Here is an 18,215-nt window from a genome sequence, read left to right on the forward strand (position 1 = left end):
CTTTTATGTAGATTGATTGATCTTCTACACTGATTGATTGATCTTCTATTCTGATTGATTGATGTCTTCCGTAAATAGTTGAATCGAGTATCCGTTTTCCATAATACACGCGGTCACAACAATTTAACTCCTTGATTCTTACCTTTGTATCTTCACTTACACGTTTGACTCCTTGATTCTTGCTTTCAGGTCTTCTGCTATAATCTTTCCAATTCTTATGACATCCTTCTTTGAAATTGGTTTCCTACAAGTAGAATTATGTTATTGTCTATCATTAAAATATATATCTAACAGATTCAAGATTTAAACTTTATGAATTTCAATTCGAGATTCTACAATAAATTTGTACTTACTTACTGAGTTTTTAATACATACAAAATTTGAGCCAAAGCTATTCGAATGAATCCATAACTAACACCCTACATCAGCCCCTAACGGTAAGCCAAATACGTCGTGCACCATCTAATGAGACTTTGCCTTGATTTTCTTACCATATTTTATTTTCATATCTCTTGTATGAAGGGCAATATATTTACTTATTAGAATTTTCTTTTCTTAAATTATAAATCTTTTATACTTGTCTAGTTCTTTTTCTTGGAGGAAAAATTTTTGGACTTCTATAAGTTGAGAATCCTTCTTTCTCATTTAATAGCATCCTAATATAGCAATAAGGATTTTGAGAGTCTTTTTTTTGGGGGGGGGGGAGGGGGGTGGGAGAGTTGAGACAAGTGTTAGACTACTATTTGTGTGTGCCTCCTTATGAGATTGTTCTTTTGATATTTTATATTCTCTTTTATATAGTAGATTGCTCATCTCCGCCTATGGATGTAGGTCAATTGGCTGAATCACGTTAATGTTAGTGTCTCTTTTGGGTATATTTCTCTTTTGTTGTCTAATTTATCGTCGTTGAGAGTGTACTTTATTAGCTTCCACATGATATCGGATTATTTTGATCCTAACACCAGCCCATCTCATCTCAGCTAGATCGTATCTAAGTTTTTATATACAGAACTTGGAGCATATTCAGATAGTGGCTTTGAGCATGTTCATGGCTTTGAGCATATTCACTACCTTGTACATTAATGGACATTACCCAATCACTACACAACAATCAGTCCAATTCAATTCTATTTTCAAGCATTCCTTATTACTTTCGGCATTTCCATGCTTCCTTTACTGATATTTTGCACTTCAATACCATACAAGAGGGGGGTAATTTGTGCGTTGTCCAATTTTACGCGTGCATAGATTATAGAAGGACGTGGTTCTTCTATGCGTTCCTTACACTACAATTACGGAATAGTAAATGCATAAAGTAAAGAACACAAGTATTTTTACGTAGAAAATACCAGGCTCAAAAGGAATAAAAAAACCATGACCTACTTCCCAGTAGGATTTTTTCCAACAATCCACTAAATTACTGAGCCAAAAACAGTGTTTAGAAAACTCTTGTAAACCTAGGAATTACCTCTTACCCTTTGTGGCAACCAGTCTCAGGCTGTTGCGACGATTTCAAGTTAACTCTAACTTGAACAATACACTCAGAGTACCTAGTACAAGTACTTCTAGATAACGCTTAAAGGTACAACTCAAAAGACCTACTACAATGAAATTAGAATAAAAGACACACACTTGGAACTGATTCTTCTATCTGGTTCATGTAGCTTCAGGTTCGCACATTTGAATCATAGCTTGCAAAATGCCTTGCTATTTTACTCTCAACTCTTGTTTAACATCAATGTTTGTGCGTACCTGTAAAAGAGAAAACAACTGATATATATAGAGTTAGTAGAATAAGGATTAACTAGAGTTCTAATGTTATACTCTTCCATGGAGGAAGAGTTCTAGGTATCTTCAACTTATACCTCATCCCTTATCTAGGATAGAGTTCTCTTCAAGTAAGGAGTCCTACTCCTTATCAATTATGCAACCTTTTCGTTCAAGAGATATCAGATATAATCACTTATGCTTATCTCCTTCACGTGCATGTCTTGTGATTGAATCTGCCTGTTCCCTGTGTACACTGTGTATGGACCTGGTTCATGCATGTGTTTCTTTGTCAATCATCAAAACAAACTTATTCAGGCCAACAAATTCCCCTTTTTGATGATGACAAACTTTGTGCATTTCATAAGCAAGAAATTATTTCAACTCAGCTCAACTTCAACAAAATGTTAGAACATTTTTCATTTTAAAGCCACAAATCATCAAGGACCAGGTTCATTAGGTTATAAACATCACAGACCAAAGTAAAAAAGCACAACCTACCTTCCCTCTTTTGGCATCATCGAAAAGTTGCATAATTATGTTAGATAATCAGATTTTAGCAGATCTTACTCATGCCATTTAGGCTACTTCAAATGCAATCATGAAGTCAAGTATCGCTTATCAATCTAAGGATATTAGCCATCTAAGAACAATCAGTAAATAATTAGAGCAAAAGCAGTGATTATAATTTATGAGAGTCATCCACAAAGCATAGAAGGAAATAAAAGTACTGCACCATGAGCAAAAAGACAAAAAACAAATATACCATCCGGGTCACTGCTTTTATAACTAGGCTAGGAAGGGTTTAAGTCTAGGAAGGACCAGGTTCTTGGTTTCTGGCCTGAAGCAGCTTCAACATGTCATGAAGAATTCCTTCATTCTTCTCCTTTTCGTTTCCAAGCTCAGTCCTGAGAGCATCCCTCTCAGATTCTACTTCAGCCATTCTTTTCTTCAGCCTCTCAATCTCAGCATCCTTAGCCCTACTCTCCTGCTTCAAGACTCTCACTTTGCTGTTCACAAGCACCCTCTTGGATGAACCAGGTTCTTTGGGAGTAGCATGAACTTCATAGTCACAGGCAATCAAGGTGTTTGACCCAAAGTGATCTTTGCTTGTATTAACATCCTATTTATTGAGGGGAACCTTAAAGTGAGCAAGCATAGCTGTGAGAATGAACCCATAGGGTATGGCATAAGTTTTGGTGCCAGCGAGTACCCTATCAAGGAGCTGGATGATAAACCCGGCCAATTGAACTGCCTCTCACTACCCAGGTACTCTATAAGGACCGGGTCCATGAAGGTTGCAATGTGCCTTCTTTTCTACCTGAGCAGAACAACATTGTTGACAAATTCAAAGAGCAGCTTGTGGGCAGGCTTGATCTCACTTTTGTACACAACCTTGGGTTATAGCTCTAAGTCATTGTTAGTAAATTTCCTTGTAATGGCAAGGGAGGTAGGTAGGTTTTCTAGGCTTGGCCATTTCAGCTTCTTGTAATCATTGTACCCTTCAGCAGGTACCCCTAGAATTTCTCCCAGTTCCTTGGCATCAAAGATCACAGTCACCCCTTTCACTACACTGGTTACCCTGCCATTCTTGATCACACAGTTAGCCATGAACTCCACAATTTCTGCTCTGGCTAGTTTTCCTTCCATCTGAAGAACCATGTCATTCCATCCCTGAAATTCTACCTTCTCCAACAGCATCACCATTCTTTCCTCCTCCAAGTCCCTGAGGAGTCTACCCTTCAAAATTGTTCTTTTTCCAAGCTTCATTGTTTTGTCCTGTACTTCATCAGTTTCCTCTTCTTCTTCACTCTCTTCTTCCACTACTTGTAATTTTCATGATTTCCTGGCAGACCTGATTCTTTTTGTCAAGGAAGAAGGCTTTGTATCAACAGTCTTTGAAGGGGACTTCTTTTAAGAAGTTTTTCTTTTCTTCGCTTTTGGAGTCACAACCTCCACCTCCTCTGCCTCGTCTTTATCGTGAAGGAACAGGTCCATCTCCTCAATCTCAATTGCCTCAATTGGTTCACTCACTTTCTTCTTTCCCTTTGCAGCAGCTTTTGTTTTACTCTCTTCTAAGGCCCTTTCAAGTTCAGCCTCACTCTGCTTCTTCCGACTCCTTGTAGCTCTTCCTCTTGTAGGAGGAGTCTCTACAGGGATAGAAGAGGCAGCCTTTCTCTTCTTGTGTGCCCTAGCAGTTCCAGGGACTTTAACACTTGAACTTTTCTTCTTCTTTGGGTTGTGGCAACCAACCTTAGGCTGTTGCGATGATTTCAAGTTAACTCTAACTTGAACAATACACTCAGAGTACCTAGTACAAATGCTTCTAGATAAAGTTGAAAGGTACAACTCAAGAAGCCCTACTACAATGAAACTAGAATAAAAGACAGACACGTGGAATTGATTCTTCTATTTGGTTCATGTAACTTCAGGTTCGCACACTTGAATCACACAGGAATGGCTTGCAAAATACCTTGCTATTTTGCTCTCAACTCTTGTTTAACTTCAGCGTTTGTGCGTACCTGTAAAATAGAACACAACTGATATATATAGAGTTAGTAGAATAAGGATTAACTAAAGTTCTAATGATATACTCTTCCATGGTGGGAGAGTTCTAGTTATCTCCAACTTCGAACTCTTCCTTTATCTAGGATAGAGTTCTCTTCAAGTAGATACCTCCTTATCAATTATGCAACATTTTCGTTCAAGAGATATCAGATATAACCACTTATACTTATCTCTTTCACGTGCATGTCTTGTGCTTGAATTTGCCCGTTCCCTATGTACACTATGTATGGACCTGGTTCATGCATGTATTTCTTTGTCAATCATCCAAACAAACTTATTCAGCCCAACATTTTTCTTTATCGGTTTTCTAGTTTTTATTTTAGCCAATACTAGTCAAGATCTAACTTTTCACACAAATTTCCAGCATGTGATTTTGCCATCTTTACGCTTTCTTTAGTATGTGTAGAAACGTATAGAGGATCATTAGAATCCCATTTTTCGCAATAAATTGTCTGGTCACAAACTAGATAATTCGTCTGGAAGTGAAAAACTGAAAATTGGACCACTTGTTAGTCCGATTCGACAAAAAAATTCCCTCAATAAATACATTGAAGTTTTCGCCGATTTCATAGAGTTAATGGCTTGAACTTTGGAGCGATCAACGAAGCATTACGAGTGGACCATGGATGTATTAAAATGTATTCCCTCCGTTTACGTGATGGTGTTTGAGTGAACGTAAAATTTTAAAAAGAAATAAAATTTTTTGAAACTTATTATCTAAAATAAGTCATAAATATTGATTTTACTTATCTCGTTATGGGTATAATTGATATTTTAAAGTAATTTTTTATTCAATATATAAACATGTTATTTCTTTTGAATTGATTAAAAAGTAAAGAGTATCACACAATGGGACGGATGAATAGAACTTAGACACAATTATCAAACTAAAGTTGAACTACGAAATGCTGCTGGATAAAATTGAACCTTTACTGAGTCTTAATTGTTTTTTTAAAATAGCTTGTCTGAGAAACGTGATGCCACACTTCTCTTGTTTGTTTGGACCATTTGGTGTGCCAGGTGACAAATAGGAGCTAACATTCCTCGTAGCCTCTGTGCATCATGACACTAGTACATGTAAATGTCTTTAATTTGAAAGGCCATAGCAAATCAATTCCTATCCTTTTCTGAATTATCCTATTGTCGGTTTCTTTGAATACAACCTGCTTTAAAAAACCAGAGCCATGCGAAAGTTTCATTCCTATGTAGCAAATATTGCGCAATGATTCGCTTAAAATATCAAGCCCTAGAAAATAATGCAAAAGTTTGGGCTAACTTAGCTTACAGATACAGCAAAAATACATATTACTACTAATTAGTTGGTCCTAGTAAATATGTTGGTAAAATCATTTATTTGTTCACTAATGTTCCTTGAAAACTATCTCCACATTACCCGTTCAAACCTCACCAACCCTCAGCAGCCCATGTGCTTACTACGGTTTTGTGTCAGTAAATTACCAGTTTATGATCTCAAGCTGGCATATTTTAATGGTTAATAATTAATCCAAAATTAAAAACTAATCGATCATATTTCAGAGCCATGTGGGGGAGCTATGCCATCAACTTGGACCATTAGTCAAGCAAGTTGGTGTAGATCTTTTTATTTTTGTTGGTGTAAATCATTATCAGCAAGGTCTTGACTTGTAAATACTTTTAAATAAATTGAAAAAGTTCAAAAAAATCCAACCATCCACGTGACATGTTGAATCAAGATGCCATCTAACATTCACCAAAGAGTTGAAAATGTTATAAGAAAAGTCAAATTATGGTGGATGTCTACTCTTCCTCCATGATCTTCTCAAATGCTTAATGACATATTCAATGACATATTTCTATGCTTAATGACATATTCAATGACATATTTTTCTTCACTTTTTATGCCTATATAAAGGCCTTGTAATAGATAGGAAAATACACACAATTGAAGAAGAAAATCTCTTCCTTCTCTCTATCTCCATTTCTTGTTCATGTTTTACTAAATTATTTTTATTTCATAACAACATGTCTTGTTCATGTTTTACTAAGTTGCTTTTATTTTATAACACGTTATCAGCACGAATTGCTCATTTCATAATCTTCTATGTCAAGACTTTGTAAGTTATAAGCAGACAATGAGATCAAGTACAATAAAAAATATCTTGGATGATAATACAAAGATAAGTTTTACATCCATCTAAACCCATTCATATTTTCATATCTTTGCATTAACTTTATGTGCAGTGTTTAGTAAAAATATTTTTTTCAATTGTATCCAGTAAAATAAAGAACTGGAAAGGTATGTCTTTATTTGCTACATCTCTTATAGGACAAAGATAATATTCTAACGTATATATATGTTCTGACATTTTACATACTATGATAGATAATTATTAAGGTAATTTAGTAATAATATTTTTACCATCACATGATGTATTTCATTGAAAGCAAAATTATCAAATATGTAGGCGATTTTACAGTACCTTGCAAATTTGGCATTCGAATATACAATCAATATAAACTCATTATAGTTATAATTTATAATAGTCACAGTTATGCATTAAGCCTTAAATATTTTTGCTGGAAACATAAGGCTCATTCCTCCGTATTGGATTTTTTTGGTGAAGTTCTTATAGTCTTTGAAATATAAGTGGTTATAGGTTATCTGCACCTTTCCCCTAATTAATTTATTAAAATATAAAAGTGATTGTATCATTTGAAAACAACATGGCATATATCCTAACTAGCATTTTTGTTGCAGAGGAACTGTTTCAAGATTGAAATAGTTATATATGTCTTCTTGAAAGTTAATTTACTTATGCCTATAATTATGAAGTAATAATATTTTAAAGGCTCGAGTACGAGTCCTAGTGAATTTTGGCCCATTATGCCAAAGTTTGAGGGTAAGATAATGGGTTCAAGTCCCAACACACTAAGTTGATGAAAAGACGTTGGATTCAAGTTCCAACGCATTATGGCCTAGCATGCCTTTATATGGGTAAGGCATTGGGTTTGAGTCCTAATGCACCATATTGATAATAATAATAATAACTAAAGAAAAAATAATGTAATTTTCATGAAAAAGCATGAAGCTTGTCCCACTTGATTTGCTCCATTCTTGAAGTGAATGTGATAGCAGTGCATGATAAGTCTAAATAAAGATAAGTGGTTGACCAATGAATGTGGGCGTGCGAAAGGCCAAAATAATAATAGTTATCACTATGGTAATTATAAAAAGGGAGAAATTCTTTGAAGAGAATGTGACTTGTGATAAACATTGAGATTGCATACTCATTCCTGAAAGTGAATGTGAAAATATATATATATGATAAAGATTATGCATAATAATGTACTTGTGCATAGTTGGATAAATACTACAACTCACCTCTAAGGGAGGTTTGAGACAAAGAAAGATAATGAATATTATTGTGTAGTTACATAAATATATCATTGGTCGCATGCATATGATACGCCAAAATATATTTTGTCATGCCTTATGAAAGTTATTAAAAGCAAAATTAAAGCAAAAAAAAATTATTTTGCTTGTGATGATTTTGAACATTACAATTATTATGATATGATTCTCTTTGTGAATGAGACATTCATTATATGGATGGTGTGACAAAAGATCTTGTAGTACAAAAATAGTTAAGAGCTCTGAAAGAACTAATTTGTTACTACCCGGATGAATGAAATTGTTCATAACATTAATATTGTAGTAAGTCTCAAAAGAAATATTTTGATTTATAAATATATTAGCCAAAGTGGTTGGCATATTGAGACTATAAATGAAAAGAAGATTGAATATCTTTATATTACTATAATCATACCGGATAAATATAAAAGGTTACCTGACTTTTCTTTTATTTGTACTACACAAGTATAAGCATGATGATGCAATCACAAGCCACAAGTAAACTAGAGGTTTACTGAAATAAATATTAGTTGGCATGACCGTTTGACCATCTCGGTTCAATTATGATGCGAAAAAATTAATTGAGAATTACATTGGCATATATTGAAGAAATATAAGATTCTTCAAGAATTCTCTTGTACTGCTTATTCTCATGATATACCAATTAAGGTTAGGGATTGAATCCCTTGATTTCTAGAATGAATAAAAGGTGATAAATATATGGGCCCAGTCACCTTCCATATGGACCGTTTACTATTATATGATTTTCATATATGCATCTATTTTATGGTCACATGTGCATTTGTTATCAACTTGTAGTTTGGCTTTTGCAAGATTGATTGCTCAAATTATTAGAGCACAGTTCCAAAATATAAATTATGATGATTTATCTTGATAATACTGGTTTAAATCCAAGTTGGTTTAGTAGAAATTATATGCCTCCAATTATATCTAAACCATTGGTTATGAGAACAAAATTGCCAAAATAAAATTTGGTATTTGATGTATTATTTAATATACAACAGCACTTGTAAGCATCTAGCCAAGTTATGATAAGTTCTCCCTATCACAATCGGTTCAGGGTTAGGAACCAAATAATTTTCATCTACAAATATGAATATGCTATATGATTTAATTGTTCCACCATAGTGCACAAAGATGGATCCCCAAATAAGGCTAGGGATATGTGTTGGTGATCCCAACAATAGGGGGAGAAAATGGGCAGCTGAAAAAGTAATGCATGTAATGAATTATTATGAGTACATCGAGATCCTCGTACGAGAAAATGTGAACTTGAAGTTCAAGTGATAATTCATTTGCAAAATATTGCCGGGCGTATTTGCTGACCCAAAGCTAAATGTCATATTCAGCTGCTAATGCTCCAAATAAAATAAAGTCCATAATGAATAGAGTCCATGGCATGCATAAAGCATAATAGACTAATCGGTTCCAAAGATAAAACTCCTTGAAGAAGGAGAGGAGCAAATGTTCAAGATGGTCATAATAAGGAGGCAAGTGCTCTAGAAGAGCACCACGACATAACACTTCATAAGACCTCATGGGAGAGGCTCAGGTACCTGAAAATAATAAGATAAAGAGATCTCAATAAGTTATGTCTTTATTGAATAATAGTAGAACCGATATAAAATGATCGTCGACGATATTGTTAATATAATGTAGCGCTCAATATTATTAATATTGACGAGGATCTTGAGCTCAAATCTGTCATGAAATTTGGACAGATAAATAATTGGCCAAATGAAAAATACGCAATGAAAATTGATTTCACATGAAAAATATGAAGTTGGACGGATAGTCCCAACACCTGAAAGTATAAAGCCAGTTGAGGTATAAATGTGTTCTTGTGCGGAAAAAAAAAGGTCAAGTCGATAGACATAAAGACGACTTGTGTCACAAGAAGATTTGCAAATATCCTGGCATTGATTATATAGAGACATGTTCTCCTGTGGTGGATGTCGCCATTTCAGGTTTTAATCTGGCAATACAAGAAAAACGTGATATGCGTATAATGGAAATCATTGAAGGATTTAAATTGTTCTGAAGCATATTAAGGTTTCCAAGTAATTTATTAAATAAAGCTTCAAAAATCCATATACGGATTGAAACAATTAGGGCACATGTGGTATAATCGCCTGAGTGAGTACCTGTTGAAAGAAGGGTATAAGAATGATTCAATTTGTCCTTGTGTCTTTATAAAAAGATCTGGATCTAAATTTGTTATAATCACCGTGTATGTTGATGATTTAAATATCATTGGAACTCCTAGGGAGCTTCCTAAAGCAGTAGAGCTTCCTAAAGTAATAGACTATCTAAAGAAAGAATTTGTAATGAAATCTTGGAAAGACAAAATTTTGTCTTGGTCTACAAATTGAGTATATGAAAGATGAAATTTTTGTCCATCAATCAACATACACTAAAATAATTTTAAAGCGATTTTATATGGATAAAGCACATCCATTCCGACCTCATGAAAATAATGAAGAGCTTCTTGGTCCCGAAAGTACCATATCTTAGTGCAATTGGTGCACTAATATATCTTTCTAACATTACAAGGTCTGACATAACTTTTTCAGTTAATGTCTTAACAAGATATAGCTCTGCTCCTACAAGGAGACATTGGAATGGAATCAAACATATATTGCGATATCTAAAAGGGACTATCGGTATGGGATTATTTTATGAAAATGATTGCAGTCCCGATCTTGTTGGTTATGCCGATGCTGGGTATTTATATGACCCACAAAAGGTTCGATCTCAAACAGGCTATGTGTTTTCATATGGAGGCACTGCCATATTTTGGAGATCGACTAAGCAATCAATCGTGACTACTTCATCTAATCATGATGAGATAATTGCTATTCATGAAGCAAGTCGAGAATGTGTATGGTTGAGGTCTATAATACACCTTATTCGAGACAAATATGGTTTGAAGTGTGACAAACTACCCATAATTTTGTATGAAGACAATGCAACATGCATATCCCAATTGAAGGGAGGATTCATAAAATGGGATAGGACAAAGCACATTTCACCAAAGTTATTTTTTTACACATGATCTTCAAAAGAATGGTGATATCAATGTGCAACAGATCCGTTCAAGTGATAATATGGCCGATTTGTTCACCAAATCTCTACCGACGTCAACCTTCAAGAAACTAGTGTACAAGATTGGGATGCGAAGGCTCAAGGATGTGAATTGATGCTCTCATCAGGGGGAGTTAATACGCGTTGTACTCTTTTTTCCTTACAAGGTTTTGTCCCACTGGGTTTTCCTTGCAAGGTTTTTAACGAGGCAACCAAAAGGCGTATTTCTAAATATGTGTACTCTTTTTTCCTCACTAGGATTTTTTTTCCATAGGTTTTTTTTTTCTAATAAGGTTTTAACGAGGTACATTATCTATGGACATCCAAGGGGGAGTGTTATAAGAAAAGTCAAATTATGGTGGATGTCTATTCTTCCTCCATGATCTTCTCAAATGCTTAATGACATATTCAATGACATATTTCTATGCTTAATGACATATTTAATGACATATTTTTCTTCACTTTTTATGCCTATATAAAGGCCTTGTAATAGATAGGAAAATACACACAATTGAAGAAGAAAATCTCTTCCTTCTCTCTATCTCCATTTCTTGTTCATGTTTTACTAAATTGCTTTTATTTCATAACAACATGTCTTGTTCATGTTTTACTAAGTTGCTTTTATTTTATAACAGAAAATTGTTTATATGAATTAACTTAGGCATTTATTTGATTATGTTTTAGATAAATTTCATTATTTTGGCAATACAGAGCTTTTGCTAGCAAATAGGTGAACCAAAAATTTGAATTTATGAGTTCTGGATTCTAAAAAAGATAGCTTATTGAGTTCAAGATAAATTATTTTTACATATTCAGTGAATTTCTTAACCGTGTTTTGTCCAAAACTGTTGAATTCTGCTTAACCCGTATCTAGAACTCTAGATCCACCTCACAAAATCTCAAGAATTCTAACGTAAGAACAGTAACAGCCTTTTTTTTTTTTCTGAATAGTGGTGTTCACATGCACCTCAACCAATCCACCGGATACTTGTTATCTGGTATCAAATACAAATACGAAATAACTCTGCCTCCAAAAAGACTATAGTTCTTATTCCAGAAAGAAGGGGAGATAATATAGACCAGAAAAATTAGAGAAAGTCATCAATCTCATTAGTTATTGAAACCAGAAACAAAGTATGTCTCATTTAGCATTGAAATTAAGGAAATTGCTATCATAAGAGAAAATAAAACATGTAAAAGCCTTCATCTTATTAAAATGGTGCATATTCAACCCAGAACTCTTGATCAATGCTTGTGGAAATCTGGATCCTTAACAACAGTCACACCACATGTCGCATTAGTCAATACATAGTTGGTCACACTTCCCATTATTATCCTGTTTTATCACCAAACCAAAAGATACATATCCAAATATTAATGGCAATACATATTACTTGAATGACAAAAGGTAAATTAAAGATCAATTTTTAGCTAGTAAATTGTCAAAAAGGAATAAAAAAAATTTGGACAGAGCATTAAAAAGAAGTACCTTTGGAGGGTACCAAGACCTCTGCTACCCATAACCAAAGAATCCAACTTCAGATCTTCAGTAGCATCTATGAGTTTCTCCCTAGCATCTCCCCAGTATAATTTGGTGACAACTTTTATCTATACAAAGATCAATGAAATATTTTCAGGAAAATTAACCCCAAAAAAGAAAGAGAAAGATTTGATGATAAAAAGGAAACCTCTTTCTGCCTAGTAGCAGTATCAAGCAAATCAAGAACATCAATATCAGTCTCCACATCATATTTCTTCATAACTTCAGGCTCCCTAAACTCCGCCAACGGAATTAAAGCTAACAAAACAAAACGAAAATGAAAGTATTAACAACATGATCCACACAAAGTATAACAGATCGCCTAAAAGATAACTACAATTAACTGCTCATATAAAGTTAAATTAATAACAGAAAAAATAAGGTAGATTACTTACGAGAACCAGATTTGGCCCAGAGCTTATTACGTGACTCGTCAGAAGAATGAGTCTTGATATGGATGATGTAAAAGGTGTCGTCTTTGTCAGCTAAGTTATCAATGGCCCATTTAAGAGCAGTTTTGCTGCTCTTTGAGAAATCCATTGCTACACCAATTGTCCTGTCTTTCACCATTTTCGCTTACTAGTTTCTTCTTCTTCTTCTTCTTTGTTTTTTCTTCTTAAAAAAGAGATGCAGAGCACTTTCTTGCGTGTGAAAACTGAAAGCGGAAAAACAAAATACGCGTTAAGGCAAAAAGATATAAAGCTAAGGTTCGCTTGGGACAGCTATTTAAGGATATCGTTTTCTTAGTGCCGCTTGTCTTCTTTCGCTTTCAAAGTACACTAAGAATTTACGGATGGACACATTATAGTCATTTTACTCGGCAAAAAAATTATTCTCATCCGATGTTTTCATTAAATCACATTTAATTAATCATTGTTAAGTGATCCTCAGTCTCAATTTACGTGACGTTCACTTTTAATTGTCTTAATTATTCTAATTTACTTTTGGCGAGATATTTATAACTGTACAAATATTTATAACTTATTTTTTATCAAAAATTATAATTAAAAAAAAATTAAATTTTATATCTAGTTAAATATCATTACATAAATTTGGGACAAAGAGAGAAATATATTGAGCTAGGGACTATACATATTAATTTATTAATTAACTTTAGATAAGTGACAAAAGTGTATATAAAAAACTATATAATCTGCTTATCAATTTATTGTGAACATGAATGGATAAGTTTTAGTGCTCGAGTTGCTCATTTCTTTTGTTTTAGCTTAAAATGTGCAAAGAAAATAAAGAAAACCGCGTACCGTACATGACATTACAAATTTATTATTCCTTAATGAGTAATGTATGTGCCTTGTTAATTTTGATATTACTTCTTTTGGCAGTACTAGTAGATGAAGAATTATATACGTACCGTCGGGGCGGCCCGATCAATTTCGTGGCCTAAAACCAAATTTTACGAGGGGTCTTAACATGTTTATTAATAAAAAATATTTTATTTTTATTTGAAATCTATTTTTCTAACTTTTTTTAGATGCAAAGTTATTATTAATTATTTATAATCAGCTTCTCCTAATAAGTTTTTCTCAATTGACAATATAACTAATTTATTTAATATCTTTGAGACATTGTTAATCTTAGGTAAGGTTTTATCAATTTTAATTTTGAAACACTTTTTTCCGCTGAAGCAACGGTAATAGGAGTTATTAACATTATTCTAAAATAATCAAACCTTTTTATTTGATTGAGTATATCAATTAAATTATTATCTTCTAATTGTACTATTTTTCTTAATATTTTTGATTCAAAATATAAATCTAAACTATCAATATCGGGTTGATTATTATGATTTAAGGAGCGTTCAAAATGAAGGCAATATTTATTCAAATTTCCATCAACTAGTGATCTCAGTTTTTACCGCTAAATATAAAACCAAAAATATTTTCATATGCCTCTAATTGTTCAAATCTATTTTAAAGTGAAAAAATATCCTTGTCTACTACTCTCTCTGGTCCATAATAAGTGATTTTTTGGATTTTATTTTGGTCCAAAATAAGTGTCCTTTTATATAATCGAGAAAGAATTAACTTTATTTTTTTAAAATTTGCCCTTATTTACATATCTATTGGTGTCAAGTTAACAACATATAAATTTTAATTAAGGATAATTCAGTCAAAATATATTTTTATTTTAGGAGTCAGTATTTTCTTAAGGGGCACATCAAAGGTTAAAAAGTCATTTATTATGGACCAGAGGGAGTATGTATAAAAAGTAATCAACTCTAAAGGACACAGAGAGATTTTGAGATTTCACTATTAACATTCTCCTCAAATTGTTTCTTCATATATATTACACGTTTCTTATGAAATTCGGGTTCGATATTAATTTCAAATGCAATTTCCTTGGCAGAAATCAAAACAGTTACAAATCCTTCATCTCTTTATTCGTTAAATAAAGAAATCAAACTTTTTCAATTCACATAACTTTTTTTTTTAAAATTTATATATAGCCTATTAGGTGTAAAAAAAAAAAATAGGGTCTCCACAAATATAGGGCCTAAAGCAATTATTTTACCTGCTTTATGGACGGGTCGCCTCTGCGTACCGTCTCTACAATACCTTCAACTATATTATCGTGTGATTTTGAATATCATTGAACCTGATTTTCATGTACTGTTTGTAACATAAGTTACAATTTTGATCTCATGAACAAGTTTGTTCATGTAACTTCTTTATGCATGCATTCAAAGAAATTGTATGTAAATAAGGCATGTCATTTGCTTATTGATTTGGTATAAACATTTAATATGATTAAATTTTTTAAGTTTGAGTTGCTTTTCTTTTGTTTAAGCTTAACATTCAAAGAAATAAAGGCGTACTTTAATATTTTCCGTCTCAAATGACATTATATAATTTATTTTTCCTTAATATAAATAATGCGTGTTCTGTTGTTAATTTTGATTAAGTAAAGAGAGTATTTTACATGCATTCCCTATAGTATGAATCCGCAATGACCATAGGGATAAAATAGTTTAATTTTTTTTAAGCGGTAAGTTGTGTGTATGAGTCAGCTAAATGTGCACCTTAATTAAGTAGATACTTGATACCATGTGCTCCGACACTAGTATCTGATAATAATATCAGAAAAAAATTATTTATAGTTCTTTTTTATCCAAGGAATTAAAAGAATGAAACATAACATATATATATGGATTAGGCAAAATTGAGCAAATTATCAATCTCTGTTTAGTTATTGAAACCAAAAACACGATCTTATCACAAGAGAAATAAATGCATTTTAAGCTTATTATCTTATTCAACGGGCATCATAAGTCGCAATGCTTGAATTCAACGACGAAGAGTTGTTGATCAGTGCTTGTGGAAATCTGGATCCTTGACTACAGTCACAGGGCAGGTCGCATTAGACATTACATAGTTTGTCACACTTCCCAAGAATATCCTGTTTTACCAAGAAATACATATAAATATTAATGGCATATTTAATTAATTACTTGAAAAAAAAAAAAAAAAAAAAAAGAGAGACCAAATTGTAACTAGTAAATTTAGAAAAATAGAAGTGGAAATTATGGACAGATTAATAAAAAGTACCTTTGGATGGTAGTAAGGCCTCTGCTACCCATAACCAAAGAATCCAACTTCAGATCTTCAATAGCATCACATAGTTTCTCCCTAGCATCTCCCCAGTACAGTTTGGCGACAACATTTATCTATAGAAATATCAATGATTAATAATTTTAGAAAAATTAAACAAAAGAAAATTACCAAAAGGAAAAATGAAAAGTGTGGATGTTTGATGAAAACCTCTTTCTGCCTAGTAGCAGTATCAAGCAAATCAAGAACATCAATATCAGTCTTCACATCATATTTCTCCAACACTTCTAGCTCCCTAAACTCCACCAACGGAATTAAAGCTAACAAACAAAAGAAAACATCAAAGTATTAACAACCTGATACGCAAAGAATTTAACTTTAAAACAGAGAAAGAATTTCCGTACTATCATATCACCTAAACTATAAATACAAATAACATGCATGTCCATTGAAAGTAGGATCAGCAACCAAAGAAATAAATCAAAGTACTTACTGCAATAAACTCAAGTAATAGAAAAATAAGAAAACACAATTGAAGAAGAAAAACACTTTTCCTTATCCTTAAAGATATATTATATGTATATTATTTAGGAGATTATAAGCAAATCTCTTGAAAATTCAACAAACCAAAGTATACCGCATATTAATTATGCTACTTCACGAGAGTCCTTATATTTATAGAACTTTTGAGATGACTTTTTAGAAGTCATTCTCTTTTGACGAACACATATGTATGTTTTAGGGCAGCCCAGTGTACTAAAGGGCCAGACTACAAGAGTTTATTATACGTAGCTTGACCTTGCATTTTTACAAGGGATTGTTTTCACAACTTAAACGCGTGACCTCCTGATCACATGACAACAAATATGTTTGTTTTAAGACCCCTAAATATTACAAATTAACTCAACATAAAAGCTAAGTCCATCCACGAAAGAAAGAAAAGAAGAAGAAGAAAGGTTGAAGGGGTATCTTACGAGAACCAGATTGAGCCCAGAGCTTGTTACGTGACTCATCAGAAGAATGAGTTTTGATGTGGATGATGTAAAAGGTGTCGTCTTTGTCAGCTAAGTTATCAATGGCCCATTGCAAAGCAGTTTTGCTGCTCTTTGAGAAGTCCATTGCTACACCAATTGTCCTGTCTTTCACCATTTTTTGCTTACTGATTTCTTCTTCTTCTTCGTGGTTCTCTTATTACTAAAGAGATGAAGAGCACCTTTAATTCTTTTCGTGTGAAAACTGAAAGCGAAAAACAAGATACGCAAAAAGGTACTATAAACCAGGTTCGCTTTGGGCCAGCTATTTAAGGATTTCGTTCTCTTCTTTTCTTTTTCAAGTATATAAATAAAGATTTACAGATGGATAAAGTATAGTCAACCTTGTTGGAAATACATATACTTATTCTTATGCCTTGTTTGTAACTAGGGGTAATAAATGAGCGGGTCGGATTGGATAGAATAGGATCGGATATGATCAAGCGGGTCGAAAACTGCTAATACAAACCAAAGTGCTTTAATATTTTCTGCCCAGAATGACATTACAATTTATTTTTCCTTAATGATTACTGAACGTTGTGTTATTAATTTTGATCATCCTTTTCGGTAGTATAGTAGAGGGAGAATTTTACATGCATTCTCTAAATTAAAGTATTTGACGTATAACTCATATTTTTCTTATGATTTCAATTTTCAAATATCATAAAAACCTACTCTTCACATACTTTCTGTAATAAAACTACATTATAATCTCAAGTGGACAAGTTTATCCGTGTAATTTCTTTACGCCAAAATGACCATATTTACCTATAATTTTACACATTACCAATGCACAGAAAATCGTTAATTATCTCAATTATATTAGATAATGAAGCTGTACTAAAAAGAATAGCTTTCAAAATTCTTCCAAGAGGCCCTAGTGTTGGTAGGTAATATAAATATATATATATAGAACTCAAAAGCCGCCTTCAAGTGGATTTCTAAAGAATAAAAAGTGAATAAAGAAATTAAAATGACATGCTGCATAATGCATATACACAGCATCAACGACAATTAGCCGTTGGATAGTATGGTGGTATTAGTCTGTAATCCACTGGTTTATTCCATCGCCGCCTCCACTTGTCTTAAAAAATCTTTTAGTTTAAGCTTGATGTTTAATTTGATGGACCACTATTGTCATTTGGTATATAATTAATAGATAAAATTAATCTAAAAGTTAATTACAGATAAAATCAATCTAATACTTAAATTCTTTTTTCAGAACATCGTTTTTACTAGAGATG

The 18,215-nt window shown here is 32.9% G+C and overlaps 2 protein-coding genes across 2 annotated transcripts; both read right to left on the minus strand.

The window, feature by feature from the left end:
• Window positions 1-11,919: 11,919 nt before the first annotated feature.
• LOC107814713 (universal stress protein PHOS32-like) lies at window positions 11,920-13,073 on the minus strand. The gene is made up of 4 exons (XM_016640166.2): window positions 12,767-13,073; window positions 12,520-12,629; window positions 12,321-12,439; window positions 11,920-12,167 (listed from the first exon to the last, which is right to left on the minus strand). The coding sequence occupies exons 1-4, from the start codon at window positions 12,939-12,941 to the stop codon at window positions 12,077-12,079; spliced, it is 495 nt and encodes a 164-aa protein (XP_016495652.1). The 5' UTR covers window positions 12,942-13,073; the 3' UTR covers window positions 11,920-12,076.
• Window positions 13,074-15,551: 2,478 nt separating this feature from the next.
• LOC107814705 (universal stress protein PHOS32-like) lies at window positions 15,552-17,223 on the minus strand. Its single transcript, XM_016640160.2, has 4 exons — window positions 16,915-17,223; window positions 16,151-16,260; window positions 15,938-16,056; window positions 15,552-15,788 (listed from the first exon to the last, which is right to left on the minus strand). The coding sequence occupies exons 1-4, from the start codon at window positions 17,087-17,089 to the stop codon at window positions 15,698-15,700; spliced, it is 495 nt and encodes a 164-aa protein (XP_016495646.1). The 5' UTR covers window positions 17,090-17,223; the 3' UTR covers window positions 15,552-15,697.
• Between the last annotated feature and the right edge of the window lie 992 nt (window positions 17,224-18,215).

This window comes from Nicotiana tabacum, chromosome 2, assembly GCF_000715075.1.
Source record: "Nicotiana tabacum cultivar K326 chromosome 2, ASM71507v2, whole genome shotgun sequence".
Taxonomy (NCBI): Eukaryota; Viridiplantae; Streptophyta; class Magnoliopsida; order Solanales; family Solanaceae; genus Nicotiana; species Nicotiana tabacum.

What these genes read in the sequence shown, in the direction of transcription:
- LOC107814713 (XM_016640166.2), bottom strand. Translation starts at nt 12,941, where the DNA reads ATGGTGAAAGACAGGACAATTGGTGTAGCAATGGATTTCTCAAAGAGC. An exon ending in CTGGGCCAAATCTGGTTCTC is followed by an intron (nt 12,630 to 12,766) that starts GTAAGTAATCTA and finishes TTGTTTTGTTAG; the next exon opens with CTTTAATTCCGTTGGCGGAG. An exon ending in CTGCTACTAGGCAGAAAGAG is followed by an intron (nt 12,440 to 12,519) that starts GTTTCCTTTTTA and finishes ATCTTTGTATAG; the next exon opens with ATAAAAGTTGTCACCAAATT.
- LOC107814705 (XM_016640160.2), bottom strand. Translation starts at nt 17,089, where the DNA reads ATGGTGAAAGACAGGACAATTGGTGTAGCAATGGACTTCTCAAAGAGC. An exon ending in CTGCTACTAGGCAGAAAGAG is followed by an intron (nt 16,057 to 16,150) that starts GTTTTCATCAAA and finishes ATATTTCTATAG; the next exon opens with ATAAATGTTGTCGCCAAACT. An exon ending in GGCCTTACTACCATCCAAAG is followed by an intron (nt 15,789 to 15,937) that starts GTACTTTTTATT and finishes TTGGTAAAACAG; the next exon opens with GATATTCTTGGGAAGTGTGA.